The sequence below is a fragment of the Polypterus senegalus genome, chromosome 13 (genome assembly GCF_016835505.1).
Source record: "Polypterus senegalus isolate Bchr_013 chromosome 13, ASM1683550v1, whole genome shotgun sequence".
Taxonomy (NCBI): Eukaryota; Metazoa; Chordata; class Cladistia; order Polypteriformes; family Polypteridae; genus Polypterus; species Polypterus senegalus.
The window spans coordinates 99,052,657-99,076,117 of NC_053166.1; the positions used below are offsets into that span (position 1 = coordinate 99,052,657).

Consider the following 23,461-nt stretch of genomic DNA (forward strand, 5'->3'; position numbering starts at 1 on the left):
TCAACTTTACTTTTAGTTCAGTTTCGGAATGCTCTCTGTCCATTTTCACCGTGCAGTGCTACCGCCCACTATTTGGTGGTGTAGCAGTGAAAAAGAGCCCTAGTGCAACAAATCAGTGTTTAGCGGTGTAGCAGTGAAAAAGGTCGCCACCTGAACAGTGTACCACTGTGCCACGTTCCGAACATCGTTTAGGCAATTTAAACAAGTGTTGCAGTTAAGAAAAATAAGAAAAATCCATATCATAAAAAAAATAAAAAACCGTTTTCGGTATGAACCGCTATACCGCCCAGCACTATGCACTAATAATCATTTTCCAAGATTAATACACTGAGGCAGCTGTAATTGTAACCTTGTACAATATATGATTAATTGTGTAGCCTAAATGTCTACATAGAACTATTTATACATGAGGTTTTCACCTACTTTAGTAAAAACTCTGGTAAATAACTTTTTTGTTGGCAACATCTTATTCTGACATCTTAATTGTTAATAGTTTGTAGTACAGTACTTTCCTAATTTTTCTAATCCTTGAATTATTTTTAGTTGCTCACTTATTTAACATTTGTAAAATGCATACATGAGTATTCTGCAAAAAGCATGCTAATTGATAGTGTGTTAACCAAATGAGTTTGAACTAATCCCTTTAAAAATAAACAGATTTTAAGCTTTGACAAGAATATGTAAAGTTGTGACCGCACATTGTACAGCAAACAAAATATAACACAAAATACAAATTTTAACAAAATAGAACGTAGAGAGGGCCCTACTGCCATCCAATTTTGATCACCATAATTATTATGATAACATGCATTTTCTGCCATACACACGTTTATTCAAGTTCAATCCCTTAAATGAAACACAATCTGTTTTAGTACATTTAGGCTATACACTGCGTAACTGCATGTGAACATTCAAATTTAGCTCTAACAAGCTGAAGACTGTGTGGACCGAGTTGACTGTTTGTTTTACCTGGGTCTTTCAGATGTCACTTTGTTAGAATAACGGATTTTATTCACCTAAGCAAATTTGATTTAAATCTTCCTTATCTGCTGCTGGGACTTCGATACTGACGGTTATTTCCTCATTTCCTAAATGGTATTCATCTTCAAACTGGTTAAACGTTAAAAAATGTATTCATATCCTTAAAGAATACTATTTGTGACTTCAAATACTGTTGAGGAAAATCATCTAATTAAATAAGAAACTGAATAAAGGTGGGAATTAGCCTAAATTAAATGGCATTTACTTTAAATAAAATACAAAAAAAATATGAAAACACAAAAAAAAAGATATAAATTTAACCACATCTATAAAGCAGAATATAGGAAAAAATAAAATTATGTAGTATCTTAAAACTATTAACAGCAAACACAAAATACAGGCTAAGTCAAGACATCTCATGCATTATTCTAATAAAACTGCAGCATACTGTTTAACACTCTAGTACAACAGTATAAAACTCAAACTGTTCTTTCCACTCACCTCAGAATTATCAGGTTCTTTCAAATACTGATCCCTGTATTCTTGCACATCATCGATATTCATTTTCCCCATAGACTCTGCATCATAATCATCTTTACCTTCTTGTCCAAACACAGAATAGTCTTCCTTATGCTCACTGTCAGGAATGTAGTTCTTTTCAGCTTTGTCATCTGCTTGGGTAAACTGACCATACTCTGATAAGTGTGTTTCTCTATTAAATAATCTGAATTCCCTTGTGCTGTGTTTATTTTTTTGAATTCTCCGCAAATACTCTATAGGTGGGTCATCTCTATTGAAGGAAGGATATTCAAGCACCCCATCTTCTCTACTGAAATTTGCATATTCCTTTACTTTTCCTCCTCGTGCAAAACGGCCATATTCTTTAGGTCTTCCATTTCCTCTATGAAATACTCGGTCTTCTCTAGGACAAGGTGGATAGAACTCTCTTCCCCTCCTGTATGAATAATCCCCTCTGTTGAACTCTCCATAGCCCAAATGTGGCTCATCTTTCCCATAACTCCTATAATCCACATCTCTGTAGTCATGATCGTAAGGTTCACTGCCATAGCGACCCACGCGATCTCCCCGACCACCCCTACAATAAGAAAATATTTTGCATTTATCAGCAACAATCATACTAACAATAGCAATACTAAGAATAATTACTCATAAAATTTGACTGAGTGTTAACATCAGTGTAAAACCAGTCAAGGACACTTTCTTTGATTATATCCAGCCAACTTAGTCATAGCACAGCAAGACCCACAATGCACATGCATAGCAGATTACCTTTAGGCAAATAAAAGTCAAATCAGTGCTTTATGCTATTTGTAGCAAGCGTCAATCAATTGTTAATCAGTGTTGTTAATCCAACTCCTTTTAGTCTTCGTAGCAATACGTTTTCTCCATATGCTTATGTTATTATTCACAGAGTTTTAGTTTGGAGAGCTGCGAGGTTTGCTTAGCTAATAAATCTCTATATAATTGCATTATTACCGAGTATGCTGAAATTTAATTGAACATGTGGTCTGGCTACGTGTTGAGCAATCTATTTCTCTTTGGAAATATGAAAAAAAAAACACAACCCAAGCTTTTTCTCTCTCTCTCTCTCTCTAAAGCAGGGTGAACACTGTTACAGCTTAGGAAGAGTTAATGTTGCAAGTGAACCAGAAGCTCAAATTCAGTCTAGCTTTCAAAGGTGGATTGCCAACAGATTAGTACAACTCACTCAAATATACACAAAGAGCCAAAACAGGACAAACCAATTGCCTTGTAAATTCCAAGATATTTTTCTTATTTAAAATAAATACAATTGCATATGGCAATAATTTCATACAAACATCAAATGTAATTTGTAATAGTGACAGTTCCTAATGTCTGCTATACCCAACACTATATAAGTGCATTAATCCTGTAAATGAAATAACTTACTGATGCTATTTGGAACTAAAATGTGCCATATTTCATTGGGAGAAACTGTTGCCTTTATTCACTGTAACATTTGGCTGAAAACATTCAGATCACAAGGGTAGACAAACATTTTTATACATGCAGTAATAGTTTACACCTTCTTTTTTAGGTGAGCAGATAATTCAATTACAAGTACTGCATTTTAATTTTCATGTAAAACATATCTATTGACATCTTGCAGTTTACATACATACAGAAATGTATTAATTTCATCAGAGTAGACTGGTATTCAAACTTACCTTCTCTCAAATTCCATTCCTTCCGTACAATTTTCACACTGTAGTCTTTATTTTTGGGAAAGAAAGTTTCACTTTCCCCTGCAAACATAAAATATAAAGTCAAGAGCCTGATGCACCATTAACGTGATTAATGGTGAAGCTGTTTAACTACAACTGCATAAGTGTTATGCTACACATGTTAACACCCCTTAAGAGATATTAAATGTTAATCACTGAAATTCAAGGAGAAATACAAAATTCAAAAAAATAAAAAAGTTTCCAAAAATACCTCAGAAGAACACAAATGTTTTTAGACATGCCAGAGAATAATACATGTGGGAAAAATGCACTCTTTACACAATTTACTACTTACTGTTCATTGTGTAATATTTACTATTTCGTCTTCTTCCATTGTTCAATAGACGGTAAAATGGAAGCTGCCTATTAAAGCAGTAAATAACACAAAGCAGGTAATAGCCATGAACAAATTCATCTAACCTTTGCTCTTAGATCCTCTGCATGACAAACACTTAAATTATATATACACTCATGTGTACACACACACACATATTATATATACATATATATATACACACATTTGAAGGCTGAAGTCCAAAGTTTTAAGCACTACAGTAGACCCCTGCGAAGTCACGGTTCAGAGGTCGCGGCCTCAGTCATTCATGGATTTTTCCTTAGAACCCAACTAATAATTGTTAGTGGAAACCACAAATATCCTCCGCAATTTTTATGGCTTTTTTTGGGGCAATACTGTACTGTAGAGAGAATAGGAAGCAGCAGTAGAGAAAACCACAACTTGGGATGGTGAAAGAAGCCAATAGAATTTGAAACTGCAAATCCCAGCAGTCCATGCAATGGCTCGAATTGGTCTTCTGCTGAAGCTGCTGAGGTCAAAGGATATCAGCACGGCTTTTAAAAAGGAGGCGAGTGACCAAAAGCAAAAAAAAAGTTTTTGTAATTTGTGTTTCAAGTTCCTGTCTGTCTTCCTTCTGTTGGGTTACCTGTACTTATTCATTTTGTCCTGGATCGTTTTCATGTGTCTGGATTGTCTGCCGTCTGCCTGTGTACATGAGGACTTTAAGTGGATTCATGGCCATCCTGCAAAGAAAGGAGCACTTCTGAACCCGTCTTCACCATTTCAGGAACTATCTGTACATTCCCATTCAACATGCAGATCTATGGACTATCCATTTTCATCATTACATTTCATCCTTTGCCGTTTTTCAAGAACTTTTTCGTAATTTTTGCTGTGTGTGTTTTGTTTGTGCTTTGTTGTATTTAATGTGTAATTGCCATATGGGGAGCAGGGGTGGTATCGTTGTTTTCTTATTTCATTTGTTTTCATTACATTATTTGCTGTTTGATTACCGGTTTGCTTTGTTTTTGTCTCTCAAGGCTGGGTGCGTCCCTGGAATCTCCACCATAAAAATAAATCACCGTCTTCTCGATTGCGGCTTCTCACACGATGCTACGCTTACTTAAAAGCCTGAACAGTACCTGTCCTTTTTGGCCAATTGCTGTGTTTCTCTCTCCTCCCCCAGATATTCTCTGCTCCTGCTGGGGGTTGTGCTCCCCTATGATGTTAGTCTATTGTTTAATCGATAACTAACTGCATACTGAGCTCGTTTAACTTCTGAAAGAGACATGTTTGAAGTGTTTGAATAAAAGTTCCTGTTTCTACAATCTCCTGTGTTTCTGTGCAATTCTGTGACGCAAGCTGCACTAAGACTTTCCTGCAAGCATCAGCACTTACCTCTGTGTGTTTGCGTGCAGCCAGTTCAAGCGCAGTTGGCTCAGTTATTTACTAAGTTTCGTCCATAGTGTCAGTTGCACTTTGTACATATTGTTCCAGTAGTTTTTTTTAAATAGTTTTTACAGTTCATTAGCAATGTGTAAAATGATCAGCGTTGCAATAATTGTGACGCGCTTTGCATGAAAACAATGTGTTCCATTAAAATTTCACTTTTTCTTTATTAATTGTGACGTTTACTTAAAGTGAAGCAAAAAAGTATTTGGCGTCCAGGGCTACCTGCCTTGTGCCCAAGGTTACTTGCAAATGTGTGAAAAATAATTCTGAAAGTAAATGTTTGGATAAGTACAAAATTATAGGTACATGCCTGTAGTTAGAAATTGTTTTCTTGTTGCTTCAGAGTCATACAGTGTTTATATGTACACTTCTGGTCAAAAATGTATTCAGCTGAAATGCAATGAATAACTTAAAATGGTGGAATGGTAAGTACTAAACTGCCAGAGGTTTAAATTTAAAGTATAGGTTAGCAAAAACTGAAAAAAGGCTACTTCAATGTTTCAACAAGCCTTCATCAGGGAACAACTAATAGGTTACAACCTACAGATGTTCTGCAACAAATAAAGTAAATTAAGCTTTCTGCACAGGTGTCCCAAGTTCTGTTGATTACTTAAAAAACCTTCTGTCTTAAAGCTGAGTTGTAACAGAATGTGTTACTACACTCTCTGAAGTACTGCTTAGCAAGGTTATTATAGTTAACAAAAACTAAAATCAAAACAGAAACTAATTAAATTAAACATTTTCGTAAACTGAAATAAAATAACAAAACCGAAAAGTAAAACTAAACAAAACTACTAAAATAGCTGTAAAGACTAACTGAAATAAAATAATAAATTTACTAAAATATTTTTAGTTTTTGAATGAATATTCTTGCCATTAGTCTTTAACTCTTGTAAGTTTTAACTCTAAAACTGAAAGTCTTCAACCACGAGCCACCTGCATATATTCATCCAGTGAACGGCGGCCAGTGACGGAGGGCGGCTGTTCACACAGCATTTGCACTAACAGAACAAGCTGAATGCGGGTGCGTAAAGCATGTGAAATAGAAAGATTTACATGCCGACATTCTTTGCGCTTGTTGTATATGAAGATGTAATTCAAATGGCTGAAATCAGAACGTGTTGGTCAACAAAACGTTTACTCTATGGGCATAAAAATCACGAGTGAGTAACATTTCAGTTTATTTCTCAGGCGACTGCTTTTTGTTGACAGCAATTCATCTGTCACTTCGCACAGGAGAAATCGTTTTAACCTTCTCATATCCAAAGTATAGAGGAAGTATAGTAATCATGGAAAAATTCGACCTCGATATTTTGATGAATCTTGACGTTATAGACTTCCCAGAGTCGAAAAATACAGTTTTTTTGGAATTGTATGTGTGCGCGTACGCATGTGTGTGTAAACACGTTAACTCAAAAACGCAACTAGATAGATAGATTAAATTCGACATGTGGTTGTTACGCCACAATTGTTGATCTGTATTAACTTTTGGGCCAAATCCATCACCCAGAAGTGGTACTTTACCTGAACACATACTAAATTTTTTTTTTATTCATACAGCTGCAGAGTCCAATTTATTCAACTTTACTTTTATACTAATTGTTGTATATATTATTAATTTGACTTGATGTGTTGTTGATGGCTCCTTAATGTACATAATATAAAAATAAAATCATTGTCTTGCAGTTTACTCCTCAAATATCCATCCCCATATCCGAGTATACAAGAAAGTCAAGGGAAGATCACTCCCGGTTTTTGAAAATAAAACGACACTGATCAAGAGATTGACTAGGTCATCATACAAGATCAGCATATTGTTGCTGACCAATCACTTTTGCTTTAAAAACATCATTTAACAATGAAGTGATACAAACAAAGGTAGGTAGGCGAAGAAAGTCTGCCAAGTGATGAAAAACTAAAAATACTAATGGGTTTTTGTATTTATTCTATATTTATTAAATTTGTTTTTTTTAAGTTCATATTCACAACTCAAAACACCCAATATAGTGAAAGTAATCCATTAGCAGAATTCTATTTTAAAATATTTTATATTTTATACTTTATATTACATCTAAACCTGCTTGGGTAGACTCTAAGTTTCCTGTGATCCTACACTGAATAAACAGGTTTAGATAATGTATATCTTGTTCTTAATCTTGGATGCTGTCTCTGTCCTGTTATGCCTGTCTGTACTCCTATTACCTGCTCTTACTCTGCACATTATGGGTTTACTGTCCTTTAAATCTCACTGCCCCTAACCTTGACACTACAAGGTTGTTTTTCTTTGTTTCCCTCAACACAGTTAGGTGGGGTCTCAACACTGATTCAAGTCTAAGAGTCCTATTCTTCTTAAGCCCCCATGATTTTCATAAAAAAATTTTTTAAAAATTATAAAATTGCGTAAAATTGTTCATATTCAGTATCTAGTTTTGATTATGCTTGGTATCATCAGACAAAAACAAACCCAGATAGTAAAACATGTAGTGTAGTAAGCTTCCACCAACATTAAACTTATATCCAAATCTGTTAAATGTACAGTTCTGTCTGATTGTGACACAAAAATTAACTCCATAGGAGCTCCATGCCATGATTGCCCAAACTAAAACAAAATAAAATAGAAATGTCTTTGTGAAATAAAAACTAATCTAAAACTAAAAAATACACGATGAAGGAAAACTAAAACTAAACTGAATTTCCAAGTAAGGTCAGAAAAAATGTAGAAATTAAAACTAATATAAAAAGGCAAAACTATAATAACCTTGCTCCTTAGACAATATTCCAGTAATAATGGCAAGAAAACAACAATTAACAAAATAAATTAGACAGAGCATTACCACCCTTAGAAGTGTAGACCTTTAATTTACAGAAACCACCAAAAAAAGTGTCAGTGAGTGCAGTATCCTACACTATCCAAAGGCAATTGGAAACTGAAATAAATTCTGAAAAGAGATTTGGCAGACCCAAAGTCACAACCCAATCAAAAGACATGTTTCGGAGGATCACCAGCTTGAGTAACAGGTACCTCACAGCTTAACGTTTTTTTTTTTTAAAAATCAAGTCTTAGTTTCCACTGTGAACAGGAGACTTTGTCCTGCAGGGTTGACAAGGCAACTGGCAGTAAGAAAGCCATTTCTTAAAGGACAAAATACGCCTTGAAATATGGCTGTGGACTACTACAAACAGGAAGAAAATCTTACAGATCAATGAATCAAAATATTGAAATCTTTACTTTGTCACATACGGTGTTTGTATGCCATCGAGTTTGTGAAGGGATGGTTCCCAAGTGTGTGACACCAACTGTCAAACAAGGAGGGGAAGTGTGAAGGTCTGGGCGTTCTTTTGCCCGAGGTAGACTTGGTGACTTGCATAGAGTAGGGCCCCATGATTTCCACGATGCGGAAAACAGACGGAATAACGGAATTGATGCTTAAAAACTGATTTTAAATTTAAAAATGTAAACGTGCGGAATTTAGAGACTGAAGGTGTGACTGTTACAAAACTTCCCAATAAATTAAACGATTGAATAATCTGTAGTTCTATCATGCAGATAATACTATCTAGTTTGTTGTTTTTGAAGCTAACGTAGTTCTTCGTAGAAATCATTCATGCCTCTATCTGTTGGTGCACATTTCCTATATATATTTTCTAGTTAAAGGCAAGTGACTTAGCTCACTGCACGAGACAGAAATGTCGAAGTAAGCAGTATCAGATACCCTAACTATGTTGAAAAAACTAAGAAACACAAGCTTAACTGGAAAATTGTGGGCACAACAATATCCTGGCCACTTTTACGAATCTGGTGAACAACTTCTCTGTAAAAGTTTTGCAGCATACCATAGACTGGACACAAAAAGATACTTGCAGTGACCACATGAAATCTAAAAGCCATCTCAAGAACAAGGAGAAATTAAGATCAAAAAGTTTTCCCCTTCAGGTAACAACAGAGGAAACAATAAAATAGTCAGATGCAAGACGCCAGTTTGTGTCCATGCGAGTCAGACATACCACTTAAAAAAATTACGAAGATGCATTCTTTCGTTATTAAACATTGTGAACAAGGAGTTGTGCTGCCAGAAAATGAGAAAAGTCTTTGTCAAACTGGAAAGGATTCACTACACATTATATTAATTTACAGGCCTCCCAAGCTTCAGCCGGATTTTTTCTCTCAACATTATAAAATACTCACTCTTGTCTGTGGCACGTCTACTGCTGTTATTTTCCTTGGTGACCTGAATGTGGATTCTGACTGTTCATCTGCTTGTAAGCTACGTTCAGTACTGGATTGTTTCAGTTTTGTGCAGCATGTTGGTTTTTCAACCTATGCTAAGGGCGATATTCTGGATCATGTATGTTCCACTGGTCTGCAGAATGTCTGTACATCTGGTACCGTTATTGGTATCTCAGATCACAAGCTGATTTAATTTTAGGGAGAGCATAAATTAAACTAAATTCAGTCTAAATCTAAAATAACCTATCGTAATATCAAGAACATTGATTAGTTATCCTTCTCTAGGTCTGTTGGTGCTTCCTGTCTCCATGATGTTTCAGGGTTGTCTTGCCCTATGCAAATTTTCTCTTTATAATTCCACATGTCACACAATAATGTCACAAATTTTAAAATCATTATGCACCTATTAAATCCTTGGTTGTTCCTACTACCCGGACATCTCCATGGTTTACAGCAGAATTGCGCACCATGAAACAAACGGGTCGGCACTTGGAAAGGCTCTGGAAGAAAACTGGTCTGGCTGTTCATGCCATGGCTTACACCGAACACCTGAAGGAATACAGATGTGTCTTATCGGCTGCACGTTCAAAGTACTATTCCACCCTTATTGACTTTGGTACTTGTTGCCCTAGATCTCTTTGTAGCTCTTTTTGGGTGGATGTCGACTTTTGTCGACAGGAGGGGTTGAGGGCGAATGTCAACAAAAGTTGACATCCAGGGATAGAGGGAGACAATCAGCTGTTAATGGCAACAAAACTCACTGTCACATCACAGGCGTTCCCGCTCTGCTTGGAGGAATGTTAAACTCATTGACTCAGCAACTGATCCTTATATGTGCGTGAGTTGCGATATGTAAACAAATGCAAACAAAGGCAAGATGGTATTAACATCTCACAAGGGAGCGAAGCGAGTGCAGAAAAGAAAACACTCGGCTGATGACATTTTGCGCATTATCGCAGAGTCGGACTCTGATTTTTCGGATTTCATTGACAGTGATCAGGAGATCGAGCAAGAGATTGAGGAGCCGGCATCAGCCGATCGGAGACCGGACTTAAGAAGGCACGGCTTGCTGCTGGACACAACGGATTACAAGCCGCTGGACTATTTCAATCTGTTGTTTCCTGAGGCAGTGTTTCAGCTGATATCAGACGAAACAAACAAGTATGCAGAGCAATTTTTTGAATAGCGGGATGTGCTTGCTCCGCATTCTCGTTTTTCCAAGTGGAAACCCACAACAAAAAACGAGATGAAGGGCTTTGCGGTATTGCAGATAGAGATGGGACTAGACTGCGATATAATTTCAGGGAGCATTGGTCCAAACATACTTTGTCACCTGGTGGCTTTGGACAGGTTATGCCGCGTGATAGGTACGTGCTGCTGCAAAGCTTCATTCACTTCTATGATAACCAGAAGCAAATCCCAAGGGGTGTGAGCCAGGCTATAACCCCATGTGTAAAGTTCAGCCCCTGCTTGACATAGTGGAGCCAACATATAAACAATTTTAGCAGCCTGGCCATGATTTGTCTGTGGATGAATCAATGATAAAATATAAGGGACGGCTTTTTTTCCGCCAATGTATGCCAGACAAGCCCACAAAGTATGGCATAAAGGATTTTGTACTGGCAGAAGCAAACACTGGTTTCTGCCTGAAAGTAAATTACTTATACTGGAAAGCATTCCTTTCAAAGAGAGAACTGTCCCTTGACAAGTCAGGTTGTGCTGGAGCTGCTTCAGGACTATGACCATTTGGGTCATGTTGTGTACATGGACAATTTTTATACATCACCAGAATTGTTCATGGATCTACAGAGCAGGGGAATTTGAGCTTGTGGCACAGTGAAGGTGAACAGGAGACACATGCCTCTACAGTTCAGGCCAGACAAGCTGAATATGAAAAGAGGCGACAATCCTGTTTTCATGTGGGCGGATAACTTGGTGGCATTGGCAGGGCATAATGTCAAACGGGGGACTTGTCTTACTACAATTCACATCAACAATTTATGTGAGAAAGTAATTTGTTCAAAGAGAAACCTAGAAGGTAGGAAGCTGGACAAGCCCGTTGCACTTGAGGAGTACAATTGTAAAATGGCTGGAGTTGATCGACTGGATCAGATGCTGGGGTCATATGCTTATGGCCATAAGTGCACCAAGTGGTAACACACTGTGTACCATCGCATGTGTGAGATTGCACTCACAAATGGATATATATTATTCAAGCAGGCAAACAGTGACAACACTATGACTGCGGAAGATTTCCGCAAGAAGGTGGTCGACAGCTTACTGGCAGATTATTGTGGTGTTGCCTTTGGCAAAGCGAGGAAGGCCATCACAAATAGGAGTGCCAGACAGGATGACTGAGCGCCACTTTCCTGCAACATATGAGGACAAAAAGTACAAGCCTGACTGTGTTGTGTGCAGCAACAGACAACTGAAAAAGAGGCACCAGTGCAACACGTATTGTAAGCAGTGCAACGTGACAATGCATGCAAATGGCTGCTTTGAGCGTTATCATACTTTGCAGGACTTTGCTTTGTAACATGCACAGTACAGTATGTGAAATAATATGTTAAATTATATAGTTATATTGTTATAACTATATAGGTATATTATATTGGTATATTGTTAGTCAAAAATACATACTGTATTTTTTGTTGATTTAATATGTTAAACTATTGTTTTGTGTTCTTTTTTTAAAAAAAGTTTTTTGGAAAGGTATTCAGCCCTGGGAGAAAAGAAACAAAACAAAAACAAATTTAGCCCTAAAAGAGTTAATACAGTTAACAGACTTTGTCAACCTGCTGCTAAAAATCCTTATTCCTCTGTTGATCTATTTTTGGACTATTTTCAGTCAAAAATTATGACCACATATCCAGGTTTCTCTACTAACAATTCCTCATCTCGGTCGACTGATTATACTTCTAAATCTACAGTTTATCTAAATTTAACCACACTACACCAACTTGTATTGCTAAAGTAATATCTAAATTAAATGAATCTACCTGCCACCTAGATCCTGCCCCTACTTTACTGATTAAGGCTTGCACTGACAAACTTTCTGCTCCCATTTCTCACTTTGTCAACTGTAGTTTCCACACTGGTTTGGTTCCAATTGATTTAAAAACTGCTACTGTAAACCCTGTTTAAAAAAAAAAAAACACCTAGCTCAGATCCCTTACAGCTAAAATTTTATCGCCCAATTTCTAATCCTCCATTTATGGCTAAGATTTTAGAAAAGTTTGCTACTCAACTCAATGATTATTTATACTTGCATTACCTGCTTGAGCCTTTACAATCTGGAATCAGAGCCGTACATAGCACAGAAACGGCTTTACTCAAGGTAGCCAATGACTTACTTATAACCGCAGATTCTGGGATGGCCACTATTCTAGTTCTCCTTGACTTAAGCGCAGCATTTGGTACAGTTAGCCGTAACATTTTACTGTCCCGACTTTCAGCTAATGGTATCTTTGGTGCTGTTTTTTCTTGGTTCACCTCATACCTCAGTGATCGCCAGTATTACGTCTTCATTAGGAAAAAAAAACCTGCCACTACTTCACTCACACAAGGTATTCCTCAAGGATCCCTCAGTTCTAGGTCTAATCCTCTTTAACATCTATACGCTCCCACTAGGTGAGATTATTCAGCGGTATGGTTTAAGCTTCCACTGCTATGCCGATGACACACAACTTTATGTAAGTGATGATGCAACTGCAACATCTTCACCTGTTGCACTGACTGACTGCATTTGGGAAATCAATCATTGGATGAAAGATATTTTTTTACAATTCAATCCTGATAAAACAGAAATCTTATTAGTTGGTACCAAATCTGTCCTCTCTACCCTTCGTGGGCTAAAAATTGACATAGATGGGACCCTGGTTGAACCCTCAGCATCAGTCCGTAATTCGGGTGTCATCTTTGATCAGCTTCTTACTTTTCTACCACATATTAGCTCAATAGTACAGAAAGCATTTTTTAATCTCCGCAACATTGTTCATCTGCATTCTTTCCTCAGTGTGAAGGATGTGAAACACTCATTCATGCTTTCATCACTACCCATCTGGACTATTGCAGTGCATTGTTTTATGACCTACTGACTAAGTACAGTGCATCCGGAAAGTATTCACAGCGCATCACTTTTTCCACATTTTGTTATGTTACAGCCTTATTCCAAAATGGATTAAATTCATTTTTTTCCTCAGAATTCTACACACAACACCCCATGACGACAACGTGAAAAAAGTTTACTTCAGGTTTTTGCAAATTTATTAAAAATAAAAAAAAAACTGAGAAAGCACATGTACATAAGTATTCACAGCCTTTGCCATGAAGCTCAAAATTGAGCTCAGGTGCATCCTGTTTCCCCTGATCATCCTCGATGTTCCTGCAGATTAATTGGAGTCCACCTGTGGTAAATTCAGTTGATTGGACATGATTTGGAAAGGCACACACCTGTCTATATAAGGTCCCACAGTTGACAGTTCATGTCAGAGCACAAACCAAGCATGAAGTCAAAGGAATTGTCTGCAGACCTCAGAGACAGGATTGTCTCGAGGCACAAATCATGGAAAGGTTACAGAAAAATTTCTGCTGCTTTGAAAGTCCCAATGAGCACAGTGGCCTCCATCATTTGTAAGTGGAAGAAGTTTGAAACCACCAGGACTCTTCCTAGAGCTGGCCGGCCATCTAAACTGAGCGATTGGGGGAGAAGGGCCTTAGTCAGGGAGGTGACCAAGAACCCGATGGTCACTCTGTCAGAGCTCCAGAGGTCCTCTGTGGAGAGAAGAGAACCGTCCAGAAGGACAACCATCTCTGCAGCAATCCACCTATCAGGCCTGCATGGTAGAGTGGCCAGACGGAAGCCACTCTTTAGTAAAAGGTACATGGCAGCCCGTCTGGAGTTTACCAAAAGGCACCCGAAGGACTCTCAGACCATGAGAAACAAAGTTCTCTGGTCTGATGAGACAAAGATTGAACTCTTTGGTATGAATGCCAGGCGACATGTTTGGAGGAAACTGGGCACCGCTCATCACCAGGCCAATATCATCACTACAGTGAAGCATGGTGGTGACAGCATCATGCTGTGGGGATGTTTTTTAGCGGCAGGAACTGGGAGACTAATCAGGATAAAAGGAAAGATGACTGCAGCAATGTACAGAGACATCCTGGATGAAAACCTGCTCCAGAGTGCTCTTGACCTCGGACTGGGGCGACGGTTCATCTTTCAGCAGGACAACAACCCTAAGCACACAGCCAAGATATCAAAGGAGTGGCTTCAGGACAACTCTGTGAATGTCCTTGAATGGCCCAGACTTGAATCCGATTGAACATCTCTGGAGAGATCTTAAAATGGCTGTGCACCGACGCTTCCCCTCCAAACTGATGGATCTTGAGAGGTGCTGCATAGAGGAATGGGCGAAACTGGCCAAGGATAGGTGTGCCCCAGCTTGTGGCATCATATTCAAAAAGACTTGATGCTGTAATTGCTGCCAAAGGTGCATCGACAAAGTATTGAGCAAAGGCTGTGAATACTTATGTATATGTGATTTCTCCGTTTTTTTATTTTTAATAAATTTGCAAAAACCTCAAGTAAACTTTTTTCACGTTGTCATTATGGGGTGTCGTGTGTAGAATTCGGAGGAAAAAAAATGAATTTAATCCATTTTGGAATAAGGCTGTAACATAACAAAATGTGGAAAAAGTGATGTGCTGTGAATACTTTCCGGATGCACTGTATATAAATAGATTACAATATGTTCAGAATTCTGCTGCTAGTCTACTTACACACAATAAAAAAAAAATCTGCTCACATCAATCCTGTCCTCTATGATTTGCATTGGATACCAGTTTCTTCAAGAACCAAATATAAAATCATTCTTCTCACCTTTAAAGCCCTTCATGGTTAAGCTCCACATTATCTGTCTAAAAAAAAAAAAAAAACTAAAAACTTAATCCTAAAATCTGAATCAAGGAAAAATAAAATGGTTAAAATAGAAAGTCAAAACAAATAAAATGGAATTTGTGAAAAAATAAAACAGTTTTCGTAGGGCCCTAATAGAGTGACTGGCATTCTAAATCAACAGGGTTATCAAAGTTTGGCAATACATACCTGTTTATACATTTAAACAAAATAACATTTTGCACATTTAATGATTCTTTGAATTATTTTTTTCATTTGCCACTGCTAACTTGTTCTTATACCTTGATTTTTATGAAACATGAAGACATTAAACTGAGGTGTTTGCAAACCTTTAACAGATAGTGCATATGTATATTTGAATATACACTCTGTGCCAAACAGTATAATTTTGCAATGCTATTAGATGACATATAAACTTGATACAATCATAGCTGGCATATTGGGACACAAAAGGAACTTGATTACAGGATTGTGCAATGTAAAATGTCTTGGATATACAGTTTTTATGAAGAGAAATCCCGAAGGCACTAATTTTGTGTGTTTTATATAGTTGATCTAGATGTAAACAAAAATGTTTTTACCTTGTACTATTGTACTCTCTACTCTTCTGCCATATTACAATAAAGGAGTAATAGCCATTTATTTATGGGCATATAATTTGAGTGTAATAACGGCAAAAACCCCTCAATGCATAACAGGATAAAGGTCCCTGTCTTGCCACCCTACCAACAGTTCAGACATATCCCCCATGTGCAAAATGGGAGTCATCTGCTACTACCATAAACTCACAGATCCGTCTGTCAACCTCCCGCTCCATTCTTCCCTCACTCGTGAACAAGACCCCGAGATACTTGAACTTCTCCACTTGAGGCAGTAATGTGTTCCCAACCCGGAGAGAGCATTCCACCCTTTTCCGGCTGAGAACCATGGTCTCGGATTTAGAGGTGCTGACGCTTTATATTGTTCCATCAGAAATTAAATACATCTGAAACTCATTTATTATTGTCACAGATCCACACATTTAATAATACAGGTAGTCCCCAAGTTACGGACATCTGACCTCGACTTACGAGCGGGGCCGCAGCTGCGATGCATGCGCCTCAGTAACTGCTGCTCCATCATCTTCGGCCTGGGGACGCTGCAGGTAGTGGCTGGACGGAGGATCGAGGGGGATGATTTTGCTGCTCACACAGTATAGTGTAGTGTCCCTCGGGCAGCTCCCGGCAGCAAGTGGTGACCCCATGGTCCATAGGCACTGGGGCCACAGCTATCACTTGTGTGCAGGACAGAGGCTTGATGGGATGGTTCACTGCCCGCCCACCATGCCACCACAGCTACTGCTCCTGACTGGATGCAGCCTGGATGGACCGGAGGTGGGCATTTCACTGCCTGCCCACCACACATGGCTGCCCCGTTCGTTCTCGGTGGGCAGCTGGTGATGCTGCAAGCAGTGACCCGGTTGTGGCTGAACGGATGCCACTAAAGGTGGAGGGGGATTGTAGGGGTAGCACTGTAGTGTGCCTCGGGTGGCTGCCTGTTGAATGGGGGCAGTGGTGGGCGATTCACTACTCGCCTTTGGCTGCACCGTGTTCATTCTTGGTGGGCGGACGCTGCAGGCAACATACTGTAGTGGAGGTGACTGTGTGGTGGGCGGTTGGTGAATCGCCCACCACCGCTCCCATTCATTCTCAATAGCAAGCTTGCTTATACTGTTACGCACATAGCAGGAACTTGTCTCGTCAGCTTGAAGCAGGGTGCCACCATCAAGAGAGACGTGGAGAGAGTAAACCAGATGAACAACTTCTTTAACAGGTTTGACCACCATAACCCACTCTCACCTCGGAGTACTGCACCCTCAACCCATCCTTCTGCAGATACCAGCATAGGAGAGACATCCCCATCCACAATTACAGCAGCCCAGGTAAGCAGAGAGCTGAGGAGACTTCGTGCTAGCAAAGCAGTGGGTCCAGATGGAGTATCGCCACGACTGCTTAAGGCCTGTGTGTTGGAGCTGGGGAGTTCTCTACTGTACAGCTCATCTTCAACCTGAGCCTGGAACAGAAGAGAATCCCGAGGCTTTGGTAAACACCTTGCATCACCCTAGTCCCAAAGGTATCACATCCTAGTGAGCTGAATGATTTCTGGCCAGTCGCTCTGACGTCACATGTGATGAAAACCATGGGGCAGCTGCTGCTTCACTACCTGAGGCCACAGGTCCACCACTCTTTTGACCCTCTGCAGTTCGCATACCAGGAGAAGGTGGGAATGGAGGATGCCATCATCTATATCGGGGTGCCCAATACGTCGATCGCGATTGACCGGTAGATTGCGTTGCATTCAAAAAGAAAATTTTTTAAACGTTAGTCTATATATCCTCCCTATGGCATTTGCCACTTGATTGACAAACAGGGCGGCCAGTCTGAGATCTCTTTTCTTCTAACACACTAGTCATCTCGCAAGCATGATTAAATGCACGAGCTACTGCAAAACTCCGGCTGTGATCTAATTAGCCTTCCAATTTATATCGACTAAAGAAGAGATTTAAAAAAAAAAAATAAAAAATTGTTTGGGGAGGGTAAGGGCTGGATGTGGAATTGGAAGAGGATTTTTTTCTCTCACAATGTCACAATCGAAGTGCGTTTGTCTGATCTGTCAATCTATCATTGCAATTCCAAAGATGGAAAATGTGAAAAGACACTTTCGAACTGTTTATAAAAACTACGAAACGGACTTCCTTCTGAAAAACGATCTGAGAAAGAGAAAGGAGAGGGAACTAAAATCGCAGTTAATAGGACAGCCATCATTTTTCACTTGGCTGCATTTAAAAGCAAAGGCAGACACACCGAAGCATCGTTCCGGGTGAGTCACTCGATCATTAAGCATAAGAAGTCCTTCCAAGAAGGAGAAATGATAAAAGATGCCTTCGTTGAGGCAGATGGCTAGGGAGAAATTCCTGCTGAGATTTCAAGACCTCTGGCCGGAGAAAAAGGAGTTTCTCCTTGTCATTGAACATGCAGAATACAAGCAACTTAATGACGATCAAAGGCCTCTAGACGGCATTTTTTTTTCAGATCTGACCAACATGTTGAATGAGCTTAATTTACAGCTGCAAGGGAAAGACAAAACCATGGTCAATATGATTAGCTCAGTTAATGCTTTCAAATGAAAAATGCAACATCTGTCCTCAAAGCGGACAGAGGAAATGTGCTACCTCCTTGACTGCATTATTCAACTCTACTTGTTTATGCGAGTCAGCCTTTTCCCACATGAAGATTATTAAATCCAAATACTGTAGTGACCATAAATGTATTGAATTATTGTGCATTAAAGGTTATTCAGTTATGCAAGGTACAACAACATATATTTTATGTATAAAGTATACTCAGTCTGTCTATGTATTTATGTATATAGTATTTTTAATGTAGGTAAATCATTTCGACCTGGTCATTTTAAAAGTAGCTTGCAAGCCGAGAAAGTGTGGGCACCCCTGATCTATATGCTACACCGATCTCTCTCTCTGTCCCACAGAGACAATGGTGCTGTAAGAATTATGTTTCTGGACTTCTCTAGCACCTTCAACACCATCCAACCTCTGCTCCTTAGGGACAAGCTGACAGAGATGGGAGTAGATTCACACCTGGTGGCATGGATCGTGGACTATCTTACAGACAGACCTCAGTATGTGCGTCTTGGTAACTGCAGGTCTGACATTGTGCTCAGTAACACAGGAGCACCGCAGGGGACTGTACTTTCTCCGGTCCTGTTCAGCTTATCTACATCGGTCTTCCAATACAACTTGGAGTCCTGCCACATGCAAACGGTGATGACACTGCTATTGTGGGCTGCATCAGCAGGGCTCTAGACTAACTTTTTGCACTGGTGCGCCTAACTTTTTTTCTTAGGTGCACCAGCACAAAAGTTAGGTGCATCCAAATTTTCAACCGCATCACATTTAACACCACAGTTTTACACATTAACTTTATTTATTTATTTGTTTGTTTTTAAAAAAAAAAAAAAAAAATCGCTGTCCATATAGGCAATATTGACTTGTAAATGATTAACTAACAATATGGTCAATATAAAGTTCTTTATTTGAAGGCAAGCACAATTCTACAAGAAAGGTAACTTACTGAAAAAGTGTTGGTGCTTAAAGTGCTTTACTGAGCTGAAATTTAAACTTAAAAAATCTCAAGATAAATTAACTAAAAAGAAAATCTAAATTAAGTGTTTTAAGGGCTTCAAACTGAACATCTCAGGGCTCAATGTCTTATGGACTATCCTCCATTGCAGTCACATGCCCCTCGGATGGCCAACTCCTGTAGTTTGACCTTCTTGATCTTTGGCCTTGACTAAACCAGCTGGCCACACTCTCTCTAGCATCAAAATCTTCCAGACTTGGGCATGAGCATGCTCGACCTCAATGTGTCCAATAAGTATATTCACCGGTCTTCCTCTCCGAAAGATACGACCGTACACAATGACGCATTCCTTTGTGGCGATATCTGTGTCTCCGTCGATCAGGAATGCCATGTACGCACTGTTCGCAATTTGCACAGACGTCTTTTTTCAATGTATCTGCGATGGCGCCTATAAATTGGCGCGCGACATCATTGCTGTACGTCGGGTTTACGTTCAAGCCATTTTTCTTCATAAGAATTATTTTGGACTTGAATTTAGTGAAGGGAAGTTCTTCTTTTGCAATATTGTAGGCAACGTTAAACTTAATTATCATCTCAGCCTCGTCTGATGATCTGTTTGCTGCTGCCTGCCGCTGAAAGGCAGCGGGGAGAGGGACACTTGAGCAGTGCATTTATCGCGGCATGTAATGTGTTTTATAGATGCATTGTGCTTTTTCAGCGTTTCAATTCTAAATGTATTAGAACCAGTCACAAATGCACTACTGCCGGCCATGGTCTTCCCACACTCTTTACAGTAAATACAGTGCATTATATTATCGGCTTTACTGTATCTTAGCCAGGGAAACTGGTCAAGCCACTCTTTTCGAAATGTATACACTTTACCCCTTTTAATTTCAGTGGGCTCGGACTCGATCGTATGTGGCTCATTATCTAATGCCGTCTCCGGACCAGGGCTTGCTATAACTTGGGAGGTTGATGGCTCCGTGTCAGAGCATTGGTTATGATTTTCGGACGGATCAGGCCATAACTTAACATTCTTAACGAAAAAGCTGTCAATCGTTCTTTTCATCTTCTCTCATAATCCGCGGCTACATCCACTGTTTACCTGATAGGCTACTTACCTCTCTCTGTCTGACTGCATCGCATGCATTTTCAAACGTACACACACGTACAGGAATATCTGGACCACGGCCAATCAGAGGGGGTGGAGCAGGATCCGCCCTTCACTATCTCCGATTGGTTTAGACCACGATATGGGCCTAATGTGTGTCTGTTGTTGAACAACAGGGAGACTAAGAGTCACGAAGTTTCGTTTTTTTTCCCCCTCGAACGGCAGGTCGCACCGGTGCAACCTTTGATTTTTTGTAGTCGCACCATTGAGAAATTAGGTTGCACGTGCGACAGAGCCCTGATCAGGAGTGGGCAGGAGGAGGAGTATAGGAAACTAATCAAGGACTTTGTTAAATGGTGCAACTCAAACCACCTACAACTGAACACCAGCAAACCCAAGGAGCTGGTGGTGGATTTTAGGAGGATCAGGCCCCTCATGGAACCTATGATCATCAGAGGTGACTGTGTGTTGAGGGTTCAGACCTATAAATATCTGGGAATGCAACTGGATGATAAATCGGACTGGACTGCCAATACTGATGCTCTGTGCAAGAAAGGACAGGGCCAACTATACTTCCTTAAAAGGCTGGCGTCTTTCAACATCTGCAATAAGATGCTGCAGATGTTCAATCAGACGGTTGTGGTGAGCACCCTATTCTACGCGGTGGTGTGCTGGGAAGGCAGCATAAAGAAGAGGGACTCCTCACGCTTGGACAAATTGGTGAGGAAGGCAGGCTCTATTGTAGGCACGGAGCAGGACAGTTTGACTTCCGTGGCAGAGCGACGGGTGCTGAGCAGGCTCCTGTCAATCATGGAGAATCCACTGCATCCACTGAACAATATCATCTCCAGACAGAGGAGCAGCTTCAGCGACAGACTGCTGTCACTGTCCTGCTCCACTGACAGACTGAGGAGATCGTTCCTCCCCCACACTATGCGACTCTTCAATTCCACCCGCATACCTGCATTTTTATTACTCTTTAATTTAATATTGTTTTTTTATCAGTATGTTGCTGCAGGAGTATATTAATCCCAAGGGGAAATTCACAAAGTATCTATCTATATCTACATCAGACGTGTTGACGACGAGTGCCATCCTGCTGGGATAGTGTGTACAGTGCTGTGCAGAAGAGCTCATCTTAACCTTTTGTTTTCACCTTTAAAGAATGTCTCTGAAACACAAATCTGATGCAAGTGCTGGTGATACAGTAAAAAAGAGAAAAACCATCACCATTGAAAATAATAAAAAGGTCAGAGAGAGGAGAAACTTCATCATTCATTGGAAGAGCACTTGGTTACAGTTGGTCAACAATAGCATTTATTAAAATAATGTACCTGGTCGACTTACATACAAATTCAACTTAAGTACAAACCTACAGTCCCTATCTAAGTAACCCGGGGACTGCCTGTAATAATAATATAATAATAATAATAATAATAATAATACTTTAAATTTATATAGCGCTTTTCTCACTTTTCCAAGTGTTCTCCACACAGGGGGGACAGCAGTACTACAAACAGGATCCTGTATATAATTAAACTCTTCAGAGACCATGGAAATGATTATGGAACTAAAAAAATCTTAAGAAACCCTACTATAAAACAGGATTTTATTTATGACTGAATACCAAGCACCAGGCCACGGACCACTACCAGGCTGCACGGAAAGAATAAAAAAAATATTTTTATTTCTATTTTATTGACTGACTATCGGAGTCTGCACAGTGCTTAATTTTGAAACATGACCAAATAACCCCCGTCTGTGCTTCTTTCCCACATTTGTCTCTGTCACAGTTTTGATGCCCGATAAACTAAGCCCACAAGCTAATCCTAGCTAAAATGAGTAAGAAACAAACATCGCTGAGGAGCTTCTTTGAAAAAAGAATGCCAAAAAAGAAATCTGCATTTAAAAGAAAATACCAAGAGTCCTACTTAAATTACAGGTTTATCATGGAAGGTGACAGGCTCCAAGCCCACTCTGTATAATATGTGGCGACCAACTATTCAATGAGGCCATGAAGTCTTCAAAACTGCTTCACCACACAGAAACCAAGCCCCCTGCATTAAAAGACAAGCCTTTAGAGTTTTTGGAAGGGAAAATAAGTGAACACGAAGGACAGAAGCAAATTGTTGAAGGCCACCACATCAACAAATCTGTTTGCACTGAAAGCATCATGCTTGGTGGCTAACAGTATTGCTAAGGCTAAAATGCCTTTTACTATTGGTGAGGAGTTGATCCTCCCTGCTGCCAAGGACATCTGTAGAGACCTTTTAAAGCCGCTTTTCCACTGCATAGTACGGCACAACACGGTTCAGTACAGCTCACCTTGGTTCGGCTCAGTTCAGCTCGGTATGCGTTTCGACTGCAGTTTAGTACCGCTTTAGAGTGGGCGGGATTATTCACGTGTCGTTATAGTTGCGCCGCCTCTACTGCAGTGACACCGTGGAACTTTACAACAACACGCAGACAACGACAACACTTTAGCTCGATGACGCGCAAGGTTAAGCATCTAAAAAAAGCACATCACTAGCTAACTTTTATCACTGTTGCAAAGCATGAAATGAACTTAACTGCCAGTGTAACATTAAAATGCTGATTCTGTATATTACAGATCTTCCACATTTTGCAAAAAAGTCGCAACAGACCATCTGTTTGGACATTTAACCGTGCTTCAGAGTGGTGGGATGTGATTGTTCCCGGTTTTACAAACACTCAGTGGCTGGAGAACTTTCGAAACTTCCGTGTGTCTGTACCTTTAAAGAAAAGAGTAGCCAGTGACGCAGTAATGACGATTTTCTCCGGCCAATCAGTGACCAGCACAGTTTACACGTCACATTTTGGTAACGGTTCGGCACGCTTGGAACCTCGGCTGAGGTGGTACTAAAAAAAGGACCAGGTACCAGGTACTGTTCCCAGTGGAAAGTCCCGCAAAAGTGAGCTGTACTGAACCGTGTCGTGCCGTACTATGCAGTGGAAAAGCGGCTTTTGAGAAGCTGCAATTAAAAAGGTAGCACAGGTTCCTCTTTCAGCTAGCACCATCACTTGGAACTGATGGAATAGCAAAAGAC

At 39.7% G+C, this 23,461-nt stretch overlaps 1 protein-coding gene across 5 annotated transcripts in view; it reads right to left on the minus strand.

Moving 5' to 3' along the window:
- The window catches only part of rbm10 (RNA binding motif protein 10), a 367,172-nt gene that overhangs the window by 341,557 nt on the left and 2,154 nt on the right, over window positions 1-23,461 (minus strand). For 4 of the 5 annotated variants that reach the window (XM_039773885.1, XM_039773884.1, XM_039773886.1 and 1 more), the window contains exons 2-3: window positions 3,192-3,269; window positions 1,483-2,077 (exon numbers count right to left, since the gene is read on the minus strand). In XM_039773885.1, the coding sequence (XP_039629819.1) occupies window positions 1,483-2,077; window positions 3,192-3,208 (612 nt within the window). In that variant the 5' untranslated portion in view covers window positions 3,209-3,269. Of the gene's footprint in view, window positions 1-1,482; window positions 2,078-3,191; window positions 3,270-15,107; window positions 15,146-23,461 lie in introns of all 5 variants that reach the window. The other variant, XM_039773883.1, reaches the window with a different exon arrangement.